General features: G+C 42.9%; 1 protein-coding gene across 1 annotated transcript in view; it reads right to left on the bottom strand.

The window, feature by feature from the left end:
• The window catches only part of LOC307023316 (uncharacterized protein), a 62,905-nt gene extending 52,670 nt beyond the window's left edge, over positions 1–10,235 (bottom strand). Inside the window, exon 1 of the mRNA XM_079656523.1 lies at positions 10,115–10,235. Coding sequence (XP_079512649.1) covers positions 10,115–10,184 — 70 coding nt within the window. The 5' untranslated portion in view covers positions 10,185–10,235. The remainder of the gene's footprint in view (positions 1–10,114) is intronic.
• Between the last annotated feature and the right edge of the window lie 2,905 nt (positions 10,236–13,140).

Here is a 13,140-nt window from a genome sequence, read left to right as displayed (position 1 = left end):
CTGAAAAGTATTATCATCTGAAATTAATCATTATTTTATTCATATTAAATACATATAAGTATTTTTACAACTTGTATTTAGAAATACTCTGTAATTATTGATGCATAAATGTGTTCATCCATTCAATGTGGCATCTGCTATAATGGGATTAATGTATGATATTACTTAATAATACAATACATTATAATATATGATATGATAATTACATTTTAGTTTTATTCATTTCTTATTTCATAGTTTTCTCATTATTATTATTTTTATTTTTATCGCTCATCTTATTTTTGATTTTATTAATCTGTGTGAATCTGTGCTATCCTGTTTTTCACTTTTACCCTGTTGCTGTTTGAACTACTGAATTTCCCCAAAGGGATTAATAAAGGTCCATCTTATCTTATCTTATCTTAATGTATAAGTTGATTTACTTCAATCTACTGTACTGTGTAAAAACACCCCAACAATATTACAAAAAATATACTGCATAAAGCAAACTATATACTTTATTTGATCTAAAACATTGATGTTTTTTCATTATAGTAGCCTGTGAAAACCATAACAAATAAGTGATTAAATGCTACAGTATTCAACAAACACAACTGCAGAGCTGCAAACATTGCAAACAGACTAAGTTCTGTATTTGTGAATGAAGCGCCATCTCATGGTTAAATCCTGTAATTGAAAAATGGGGACATTTGGCAACGCCATCTAGCAATTTGGCAACACCCCCAGCCACTGGGATCCGCTGGGTTTTTGGTTGGGACACACCCATGTGAGTCCTATCTGGAGTGCTACATCTGTAGCTGAGTTTCTTCCCGTTACATGGATATAAAACATTCATAGTTTATTGAATATTAAGATGCCCTCAGACGTTGTTTCCTGCAGATGACGCGTTTTTCCCCCCGTTATCGGGGGTGCGGTGTAGAAGAGGTTTTAACTGCAGAAATATTAGTAGTCCCTAATTTCCAGCATATTCGACAGACTCCAGCTGGACAACCACGGCTTGTTTGGCTGGTAGGGGTGACCATGTTGTGAAATAAATGACTGCAGATAGAGCCATAAGAAATGAATGCAACTGATTATTTAATTTGTATTGGTGTTTTTATAGGCAATCATTTAAGCTTTATTAGTTCCATGTTTAATATGTGCAATAAGTTTTGCAATAAACATTGAACCAGTCCGGCCCTCGACTAGTACCAATTTTTTTATTTTGGCCCACTGTGTATTTGAGTTAAGAATATAGTCCAAACCAGAGGTGCCCAGTACGTCGACCGCGGTCGGGGCAATGCTGGTAGATCGCGAGTCATTCATTAAAAAAAGAAGTGCCGGGAAAACTCAAATTAAGTTAAAGAGACAAACAACAAAATAAGTGCGGGACCGCTAAAGAAAAAAAAAGCTAAAGACATACCACTTCCACAAAGAATGGGAGGAAGAATATTTTTTTGTGACGTCACATTCAAAGGTTATTTGCCTTATTTGGAAAGCAAGGTAACGTGGAGAGGCATTATCGGAGTGTTCACAAGGCATATAACAGCGACTTCCCTCCGAGTAGCGAGTTGAGAAACATTATTGCTACAAAAACATTATCTTGCAGTCTTAGTGTTGCCAACTCGTTTCTACCATGCAAAAAGACTAACAAATGCGTCTATGGTCAGTGTATTTTTGACCTTTCCAATCCAGGCGAGATCTCTTTCCCCCGTCTGTGTGCGAGGGGGAGGGGCAGTTTACACACACGCGGCTGCTACATGCAGCAACACACGGCGGGGATGGCGGAGAGAAGCGCTCCAAGGTGTGGTTAAATTTTACCCGTCTTGAGGTAGACAATGCTCCTTGCCAAGAGTGTTTAGCATGTAAGGGCGGTAACACGAGCAATTTGTCTAAACATTTAGCAAAAGTTCACCACATTCAGACGGAGAAATGCACCGGGTTCGACTGGCTTTCTAGTAGCTCTGTAGCCCCATCATCCACGAGTAACGTTTCCACGTCAGGTGTTATGTATGCTAGCAGCAACACACAGAGTTAACACAATTATACAAACATGGGTTAATGATTAGAGGTAACAGAGTTACTCTTTATTTTGTTAGAGTTTCAGCTATTCTGTTTACAGTTCTGTCATCAGATTATTTAATACGATTTGTTAAAACATTGTTGTTTCTTTTGATGTGAAATATTATGTATTTTATTTAAATAAAAAGCAATGTTAATTTTGTTCACAATTTGTTAAGTTAATTTAATAATATATGTATTTTTGAATCAAGTATTCATCTTTATTGTCTTCATTGTTAGTTTCCACATGCCTAAAACAACCTCAAGCTAAATCAAAGAGTTGATGGCTAAATAAGAGTGTTTGAGAAATTGTGCAAGGCATACAGTAATAGTCCGAATAGTCGATTAATCGTTTAATTAATCAATAGATTAATCGATTATCAAATTAGTCGGTTTTTTGCAGCCCTATTGTAGTTATCCCATGTATAATTAAAACGTGTTATTCAGCAACCCTTGCAATTTGGGATTTTATTTTTGGTTGGTAGACCTCGGTGAGCTGGTCATTTCAAAATGTGTTCACCAGCCAAAAAAGTGTGGGCACCCCTGGTCCAAACCGTTTGGGTATGCACTTTTTTATAAGAATATAGTGTAAACCGTTTGGGTAATGCACTTTTTCTATAAGAATATTGTTCATACCTGTTTGTATCTAGATTCTGTGATTTGTATACAAAATAAACACAATTCAAGTCTGACCCAGTGATTTTATTGTAAAAAAAAAAAAAGAGACATGATACAAAATAGATCAGGTTTAAATGCAGAAATATTAGTGGTCCTCCATGTTGAAATAGTCCATCAATGCGGATCTAACGTCAGCTCCTTCTTGTCTACCATTATCTGGACAGGGGTGTAAAGGGGGTTGGTTGTACACAAGACGTTCATGGCAATCTTCAGTGAAGTTGTTGCTATGTTCCTCACATATGTTGTGTAGGCCTAGTACACAGCAAGTCAGTGTCATTATTTTGCTGAGCTCTAGCTCGCAGTCGTTACTTTTTAGGAGACACCTCCATCTTCCTTTTAGCATTCCAAAAGCCATCTAAACAACCAACCGTGCACTGCTCAGCCGGTAATTGTAGGTGTGCTGTTCAGGGGTCAGTCTCCCAGTGTCCGAAAAATTGTTTCACTAGCCATCTTTGCATTGGATAGGCTGGGTCACCAATCAAGTAATGTCCCACATCACAGCGAGAGATGTTCATTTTGTTTTGGCCTAGCAACAATCAATCACTGATAGCCACCCAAAGATTGGATTGTTTTAGCACTCTAGCATCATGTACACTACCTGGGTCGCCAACATACACATCCCAGAACATCCCCCTGCCAGGGATGCCCACACTTGTTCAGCTTGGGAGCTACTTTTAAAATGACCAAGCCCAAGATATCTACCTACAAGACACCCCTGCCCTGTTACGATTATTGTGTTATGTCACGTTTTGTATGTCTTGTTTTGGGTGTTTTGCTGTTCTCCCTGTCATGTTTTCCTCTTGGTATTTAGTCTTGTCTCTTCCTGTGTTCAGTGTTGGTTCGTCTTTTGTTTGTGACTGAGTTCACCGGTGAGTGTTCTGTTTTGTCCAAGTTATTATTTTATTCTTGAAATAAAGGCAATACCAGTGTAATCTGCATTTGAGTCCTGCTTGCTCCACCCACCGTAACAGTACGAACCAACCAAATATGGGCCCAGCAGATCCCTTTGAGCAGGAATTGTTGGATTTTACCTTTTCTTTGGCTACCTGCTCTGATCAATGGATGGGAGCGTCCGGGGTTCAGCAGCGAGAGGCTGCTCTGGCAGAGGCGCGCCAGATAACTATGGAGAAACCAGGCTTGGTGAGATTCTTACCTGGCTGGATTTTGGAGTTCCTCTCGGTGTGTTATCCCCTGCCTGCTAGCCTCAGGCATGCTAGCTCTCTGCCTCCCAATTCCCTTTATGACACCACACGCATCGGTGTGGTCCATTTGGAGTCAACCCTTGCTTCTGCCCCAGCTCCTGCTCCTGTCCAGGAGCCGTTCTCTGGAACTCGTCTGGCTTTTGGAGGTCCACAAAGCCTCCAAACGGCTCCTAAAAGAAGGAGTCGCAAGGCCAGGCTAGCATCGCGAGCCCCAAGAGCCATGGTTCCGGCCCAAGTTCTGGCCCCAGCAGCCATGGTTCCGGCCCCAGTTCTGGCCCCAGCAGCCATGGTTCCAGAATCAGTTCCGGCCCCAGCAGCCATGGTCCCAGACCAATTTCTGGCCCCAGTGGCCATGGTTCCGGCCCTGGTTCCGGCCCCAGCAGCCATGGTTCCGGCCCCAGCAGCCATGGTTCCAGACCCAGTTCTGGCCCCAGCAGCCATGGTTCCGGCCCCAGCAGCCATGTTTCCAGACCCAGTTATGGCCCCAGCAGCCATGGTCCCGGCCCCAGTTCTGGCCCCAGTAGCCATGGTTCCAGACCCAGTTCTGGCCCCGGAAGCCATGGTCCCGGCCCCAGTTCCGGCCCCAGCGGCCATGGTTCCAGACCCAGCTCTGGCCCCAGTTGCCATAGTCCCATCTCTAGTCCCATCTCTGGTCCCTTCTCTAGTCTCTTCTCGAGTCCTAACTCAAGTCTCTCCTCTAGTCCCTTCTCTAGTCCCTTCCCTAGTCCCTCCTCAGGTCAGTTCCCTAGTCCCTTCTCTAGTCCCTTCTCTAGTCCCTTCTCCAGTCCCAAATCTAGTCACTTCTCTAGTCACTTCTCAAGTACCAACTCTAGTCCCATCTCTAGTCCCTTCTCTAGTCCCTACTCAATTCCTTTCTCAAGTCCTTTCTCAAGTCCCTCCTCTAGTCACTTCCCTAGTCCCTCCTCTAATCACTTCCCTAGTCCCTTCTCTAGTCCCTTCTCTAGTCCCAACTCTAGTCCCATCTCGAGTTTCCTCTCGAGTCCCCTCTCCAGTTTCTTCTCAAGTCCCTTTTCGAGTCCCCTCTCGAGTCCCCTCTCGAGTTCCCTCTCCAGTTTCCTCTCAAGTCACCTCTCCAGTTCCCTCTCAAGCCCCCTCTCGAGTCCCCTCTCGAGTCCCCTCTCGAGTTCCCTCTCCAGTCCCTACTCAAGTTCCCACTCAAGTCCCAACTCAAGTCCATACTGAAGTGCCGTTGGAGGTTCCGCTGGGGGTCCTGACAGCTCCATGTCCTGTCCCGTTGGGGGTCCCGCCCACTACTCTTCTGCCGGGGGTCCTGCCATCCCTATGTCCTGTCCCGTTGGGGGTCCCGCCGACTGCTCCTCTGCCGGGGGTCCTGCCAACCCTATGTCCTGTCCCGTTGGGGGTCCCGCCGACTACTCTCCTGCCGGGGGTCCTGCCAACTCCATGTCCTGTCCCGTTGGGGATCCCACCGACTACTCTCCTGCCGGGGGTCCTGCCAAACCTATGTCCTGTCCCGTTTGGGGTCCCGCAGACTACTCTTCTGCCGGGGGTCCTGCCATTCCTATGTCCTGTTCCGTTGGAGGTTCCGCTGGGGGTCCTGCCAGCCCTATGTCCAGTCCCGTTGGGGGTCCTGCCGACTTCTCTTCTGCCGGGGGTCCTGTTAACCCTGGGGGGGGGTGCTAGTGGACTAAACGGCGGATAAACTGTGGCGCGCTTACTCTAATTGCGCCGCATAAGCGCATAATAGTACGCCGCATTTGCGCTTCAGATGAGGAGGTGAGGCCTCCTCATAACTGCATGAACCCGTATGGCACAATACAACTCAGACTGGCTTACCTGTATGTCAATCAAGTGGCAAATGCCATAGTAAGGATGGATGATAGGCTAACTTTAAAAAAATTAAAAAATATATATATTTTTGTTTTCAATGCTTTGCGATCTGCCCACACTACCTTTGCGATCAACGTATTTGGCAGCCCTGTTGGAGAACAACATAATGCCATCCTTTTCTGTTATAATAGTCCTTGGGATAATTTTGTGGTGCTAAAATAGGGATGTGGCTTCCATCTATTGTACCAACACACTGTGGTGTTCTCCAACGGTTGTTGAAAAAAGTGGCCATTTCCACCAACTTCTCCACATCAGGAAATTTGATATGTAGTGGAAGCAGCATTTCCATGGTTGCCCTGCTGAAATCCTGAACACAGAGGCAAACGGTGCTTAGGCCTCCCCCGAAAAGATGGCTGATGGTCCTGTATTCACCTCCGGTGGCCAGCTTCCAGAGGGCAATTGCAACCCGTTTTCTATTGGGTATACACAGACGGTAATTTGTGTCTCTTCTCTGACCTGGTTGCAGATGTAGTCAAAGAACTCCCTGGACACGCGGAAATTCTGCATGAATTGCAGAGGGGAGAAGTCTGAAGCAATGGTGTCCCACCAGTCGGAAGATCTGGGCTGTGTCCAAATAACACGCGACATCCGCCTTTCCCCCAGCTTCAACATGATCCGTGAAAATGACATTGAGAATCAGTTTTAATATTATACCACAGTAATTAATGCTGTAAAGCTGGGTATTTTTGAGCTTGAAGCATGCAGAGGCTAACAACAACTAGCTCTAACGCCATCGAATAGGACGTATATTTAGCTTCTTTCTCCTAATGAATCGTCGTTGAAGTTGATGATGATGATTGTAAAGAAGTCTTGAATTTAGCATGTAACGATTGTAAAGTTGGTAGTAAAGTCGTCCCATTTGTTCCATTTCGTTTCGACAGAGCAAAACCACAACAAGTAGCGCTTCAATACAATCTGCCATTGTTGTTGTTGTCGATGTGAGGGGTTTCCGCGCAGTTTGGCTTTATGAAGCAGGCACGCAAACGGTTACGTCATGACGCAAACGATGACGCAATGACGCAGCACCAGTCGGACTCTAAGCGGTGTGAACAGAGCGGGAGCTGAACCGAAGAACCGGTTCTGAACCAGAAAAGCTCTAGCACGGAGCTTGAACGGGAAACGCCTTGGTGAGAAAGGGGTATGAATGAGCCCCGAGCGAAGAAATGCTAACGCACTTAGCACAGAACTCACGGTAGAAATACTTAATTACTAATCGGATCTGCACAAACAATAAATATATAGAAAGCTGAGATTCCACAGATGCTAGCGGTATAAGTATCATCACTGTACGACCAAAACTCGCGGCAGCTCAGGCAAACCCAGACAACACACAGCGTAGCTTTACTGAGCCAAAACGGCAAATATGTCTTACCTTTGCTGTTTTCTGATCAAAAGTTGTGCTCAATTGAATTAAAACGAGAAAAAAGCTTCTGAAGGTTAATCCAATGTGTCTGTGTCACTTTGAAATGATTACTGATAATCCATCCCTTCCATTTTTCTCAAAAACTGAGATTTCATATTAGCTGATATTAGCTGCTATTAGAGCTACAACCCAGCTTCCGGTTTTGGGCAAACTGCGCGCGCATCATTCTCACTCCTCAATGGAAATGTTTAGATGGATTTAGGAACTTCCCCATGATTCTAATGTCTCTAACGGTTCAAAATTGACCGAGGGGACCAGAGATATGGCAAGTCCACCCAAATGACCCCAGAAGTGGTTTTCTGTGTGCTAAGCCTCTCTAAAAAGGTCAAATGTCACTTGTTTTGCATCAATCTTGATACAGGGTACTTATTATATGTTATAGTTGGATTCCTAAAGCTTTTAGTCTACTATCCCATCATTCAAGGGGGATTTTCACTATAAGTAATGTTCTTTTTTGGACGGACACTATAATTTACATTTTTTTACTATGTTCAATCTGAATTTACTTTAAAATAAAAAAAGTCTATGTTGATTCTGACTTTTCTACATCCAACTCACGGGTTTATCATTGCTTTGAGAAAAAAGATTATTAATTTACCCCTTTTTAGAAGTGAAGATCTAGTCATTTGTTCTGGGAATGTCATTTTCGAGCCTGAGACCTGCAAAACAGGCTAAGGGCTGAACAGGTTAATAAAGGAACTGGTAGCCTTTTGAGAAAATAAATAAATGGTAAAGTACGGTTCCCCAGCACATAAAAACTGCTGGATGCTAACTTGCATGTATTGGGTAATTTGCACAATTAGCATAAGTTGCGTTAATTCGCATAAATTCTATCCTATGTGGACAATAGTTAAAGAATTTCTACTTTTTATCTTGAAAATGTCAGAAATGTATTCAGCCTCCTGATAACCGCCAGAACCTCTCCGAAATTGTACAAAATTGGCCAAGCAATTTTTTTGCCCCTATAGACTATAATGGTAATTAATGCTGCTTAACACAATTTATGCTAATTGTGCAAATTGCTCAACATATGCAAGTTAGCATCCAGCAGTTTCTATGTGCTGGGGACCCTACTATACATTTCTAACTAAAACTTTAGTGTACTGAACATTTCCGGGTTCACAGAAACTATTATTTATATACAGTACTGTTACTTTACTTAAATACAGTACTTTCACTTAAATACAGTACTTTTACTTAAATAGAGTACTTTTACATAAATACAGGATGTTGCAGTGAAAGAGCTGCTGGGCGTTCGTCTGCTTTTATATTTAAACTCAAACCTGCAGGTAACAACTTTCTGCTTCTTCTTCTCTGTTCCCTTCACACACACACACACACACACACACACACACACACACACACACACACACACACACACACACACACACACACACACACACACACACACACACACACACACACACACACACACACACACACACACACACACACACACACACACACACACACACACACACACTGAATGGGGTCATTCTGTGATCTGTAAATTCTGATGTGTCAGCGCCTCGTTTGTGACCTTTGACCTCAGACGGCTAACATGTTAGCATGAGGCTCTTGTCCTGTAACATAATCTGCATTTTTGTTCTGGTCTCAAGAGATTTGGGTGAACTAACCCTTTAACACCATACTGCTCTGAAAACACACACAGATACCCCCCCCCCCTCCAAACACACTGGGAGCTGATGTGAACTGAGGGGGCGGGCTGTTAATTGTTACCAAACAGGAAGTGTGTCATCTCCAACAAACTGTCAATCACTGAGAGTCCAGGTGAAGAGAAATGAGGGAGAATGAAAGGAACAAAGTGGAGGAGAGTACAGGGGAGTTAAGAAAATAAGAGCGTGGGGGGCAGTACCATGAGGGGGAGTTTGTTGGCAGAGTCAAATGACTCTCAGGAACACTTTACAGAAAGCAGCTGTGCATCAAAGCTGAGCCCAAACAGAGACAATGACGTTAGAGGACAGGAAGGAAGGAGAGGAGGAAACACTTCCTCTCCTTTCCTCTACTTCCAGGTTCTTTCTGAGCCTTGGTTGATTTTATATTACATTTCAATATTAGTATCCGTGCTGCAAGACAAATCTGCAAAATCTCCTCCTCTGTGACATTTATGATCTAGTTCCCGACAAAAAATCCCCATTCAATAAATAACAAAGTAAACAACTCACCATCGGAGGCTAATTAAAGTCAGCTGACCAGATTCAACTGCTTTCATCATATTTAATACAGATTGATGATCATTTATTTGACCATTTATTAAATTTGTGAGAACATTTCCTCTTGGACAGCAAGGTTCACGTCCCATTTAAAACAAACAGCATAGATTCATTTTGACTATACCCCTAATAAAGCTAATTTAACCCAAACAACAATCTAAACGTGTCACTTCTAAACTAATCAAACCGTGTTATTGCATAAACCTAGAGAAGTTATTTGGTTTCAAAAGAAAAATACAACATTCTAGCAGTTTCCCTCTGATCCCATGCTATATGCTATGCTAACTAGATCACTTTAACATGAACTTCTAATTGATCAACGTTTTCTTTAAATGTTATTTTTAACTAATCCAATCTACAACAGTAAACATTAGCTTCAAATGTTTAATATTATATAGTATATGTATGTAGAGAGAGATAGTAAGAGAGAGAGGGGGGGGGGGGGGTTCCAACATGGCCACCAGTCTGAGGGGCTACACATGTCATGTTACAGTTAAACTGTAAAATACATTCACAATAACTCTCACACACACTGAGTGAACAGGAAGTTGAACAGCTGCCACACACACACACACACACAGACACACGCGCACGCACACACGCACGCACCCACGCACGCACGCACGCACGCACGCACGCACGCACACACACACAGTCAGAGGACTCACCAGCAGTCAGCAGGATGAGTGAGGCTCCGCTCAGATAAACAGACAGCAGACTCACACAGCACATGATCATTACAGAGAGACAGAGAGAGGGAGAACTGATGGCTGATCGACTCAGACCTGAATGAACACACAGAGGGGGAGAAAAGGGGAGGAGAGAGGGAGAGAGGGATATAGGGAGGAGGAGAGAGGTAGAGGAGGAGGAGGGTTCTGGTTCTCTGCCAAGTTTGTAAATGTTTGCCAAACATGAGCAGAGACAAAGAGAGGGAAAGGAACAGACAGTGAAAAGAAAAATAAGTTACAAAATAAAAGAGAGAGAAAAAAACCTACTTAATTGTATGTATTGGAATATGCTGCATATTTAGGATCAGTTAAAGAAAGGGCATAAGCCCAAAAAACTCTGTTTAGGTTTTGTAATAAAATGCATCTTTAATGTGCAAAATACAATCAGCAATAATGGAAAGAAATACAGCAGAGTGACTTTCAGAGTCTGACAGTAAAGTGACTTTTCTTTGTTTTATTTAATGACGATAATTATATCTTATTAATTCCACCAAGGAGGTAGTTTCAGCCAGTGTTGTAGTCAAGTCACCAATTCACGAGTCCAAGTCACTCTCGAGTCACCACTCTTCGAGTCCGAGTACAAGTCCGAGTCACCTAGGGATAGTCGTAGTCGAGTCCAAGTCCGAGTCAACCAAGGAGTGTCCGAGTCGAGTCCGAGTCACCATTACCTGTGTTCGAGTCCGAGTCCAAGTCTGAGTCCCAAGTCTGAGTCACCCAAGGCGTGTCCGAGTCGAGTCCGAGTCATCATTACCTGTGTTCGAGTCCGAGTCCAAGTCTGAGTCACCTAAGAAGAGTCCAAGTCAAGTCCGAGTCACAAGTCTTCATGTATTAATCTTCGTGGATATATGTGTTGAAATGTAGCTGCTCCTCTACATTGCTTTTATCCTGTCATGTTATATTAATCTGCCTATTTAAATGCTGTGAAGCGATTTTGGCTACAATTCTTGTAATAGGTGCTATTGTGGTGCCGAGAGATGGGAGTCAGAGGCGGGGTATCGAAGCTCCAAGCTAGACTTCTATTTAGCATCGGAACACACATGTAAACAACTTCATGGACGGGAAGTGAAGAACTCCGGAAACAGGAAGTCCGGCTCACTAAAATGTCCGTGCGGAACAATAGCCCAACCCATAGATCCGTGGGTGAATAATGTTAATCACCACACTATATAAATATAAAGCTAATTAATATTATTATTATTATTATTATTATTATTATTATTATTATATATAAATAAACTATATTTAAAATGAGTTACCTTTTAGAAAAGTCATTATATTTGTATGCCAATATTTTCCGATGGTAGTTTTCGTTTTGCACTTTTATTTTGATAGTAATAAGATCGGGACTCTTATTTTGAAGGAACTTTTACCGGTTAAATCGGTTTACTAATAAATATTTAGCCACAGAAAGCACATGGCTACTTAGCATGCAAAAGGACGTCATTCTACATGTTAAGTAGCCAGGTGCTTTCGTGTTATCGGCTGACTCTTTATTTATTGATTAGATCACGTTACTCTGATGATAGTGTTCAAGACAGCTATTATGTCTGAACTCGATCCTTAGAGTAATATGTTACGGAGCCTTCTCTTCAATATTGTTTCCACATAACGAGCATTTTGCGCGGCTCTTTTCCAATGTGGAAGCAGAATGTGTGAAAGCATACAGCACGATGCGGGGTGTGTCTCTAGACATCTTTAGACTGGAATAGCGGGGCCCAGTACTGAATTCGCCTCGCAGGTGCACACGCCAGGACAGAGGACATCAGACTCCAGAGCAAACTTGCTCGAGTCCAAGTCTGAGTCATCATTACCTGTGTTCGAGTCCGAGTCCAAGTCCGAGTCACCCAAGGAGTGTCCGAGTCGAGTCCGAGTCCAAGTCATCATTATCTGTGTTCGAGTCCGAGTCCGAGTCCAAGTCATCATGCACAAGAATTCACGAGTCCAAGTCCGAGTCGCGTCAATCAGTGCGCGAGTCCGAGTCGAGTCACGAGTCCCGAAAATCGGCACTCGAGTCCGAGTCCAGGACTCGAGTACTCCATCTCTGGTTTCAGCAGACGGGGCACTGTGTTACTGTAGATGTAGAAGAATTTGGGCCGAGGAAGAAAATGAACGGACCTGAATCACAAGGTAGAAAAACTAAGTATTTCACATTTTATTCACATGCAAGTTAGCTTGTGCTGAATTCATGTGGTTTTGGAAAAATATGAAAAATATATTTCCGACTGCTCTGTAATTCGACACATCTACTTTGTACTGTCCCCATTAAACTCAAACACTGAAGTTAGATAAATGACTTCCCAACTCTGTAAAAGGGACAATCAGAGGAGAACCTGAACAAACCATCGTCCTTGGAGCGGGTCTCTTTCTCCAGATAATCCTGGCTTTGGCTTCCCTTAGATAAGATTAAATTCTACTTCGCTGCACAGAGGACAAACACTCAGACAATGAAACGTTGTTTAAACTGAAACCAGAAGTGCAGAATAATCCAAAAAAAAAAAAAATCTAGCATCTAGAATTATCAATAAAAATATCAAAAAACTAGACTGAACTGTAAACAACATAAAGTGAAGTAGCTCAGACTGAAGAGACTTGGGCTTGGGAACGAGTGTAAGTCCTGGTCACTGCCGAGGTGTCCTTGAGGATGGCACTGCAAAACACGGTATCCTATATAGAGAGATTTATTATTTACTTATTGGATTATTAAAGTGTCTTCATCTTCTTCTGTTTCTTTAAATAGTAAGACAATATATACAGATTAAAAACAGTGGGTACATATAAATATTCTTCATTCCAGCATATACAGTTCTTTACATTAACATGGTGTCAATGAAGGGAACCAGGCTAAACTAGACCTGCAGGAAAGCATTGCATTCTAGGGCAGGGAGTTATATCCTTTGTTAGGTTCTTAAAGGAAGACCTTTTTTTGTTTTAAACCCCACAAGCGTTACTTATTCTATTCTTGAAGA

The sequence above is a fragment of the Notothenia rossii genome (genome assembly GCF_949606895.1).
Source record: "Notothenia rossii genome assembly, chromosome: 10".
NCBI classification, from domain to species: domain Eukaryota; kingdom Metazoa; phylum Chordata; class Actinopteri; order Perciformes; family Nototheniidae; genus Notothenia; species Notothenia rossii.
The sequence above is the reverse complement of the archived record's forward strand: the minus strand, read 5'-3'. Positions and strand labels throughout refer to the sequence as shown.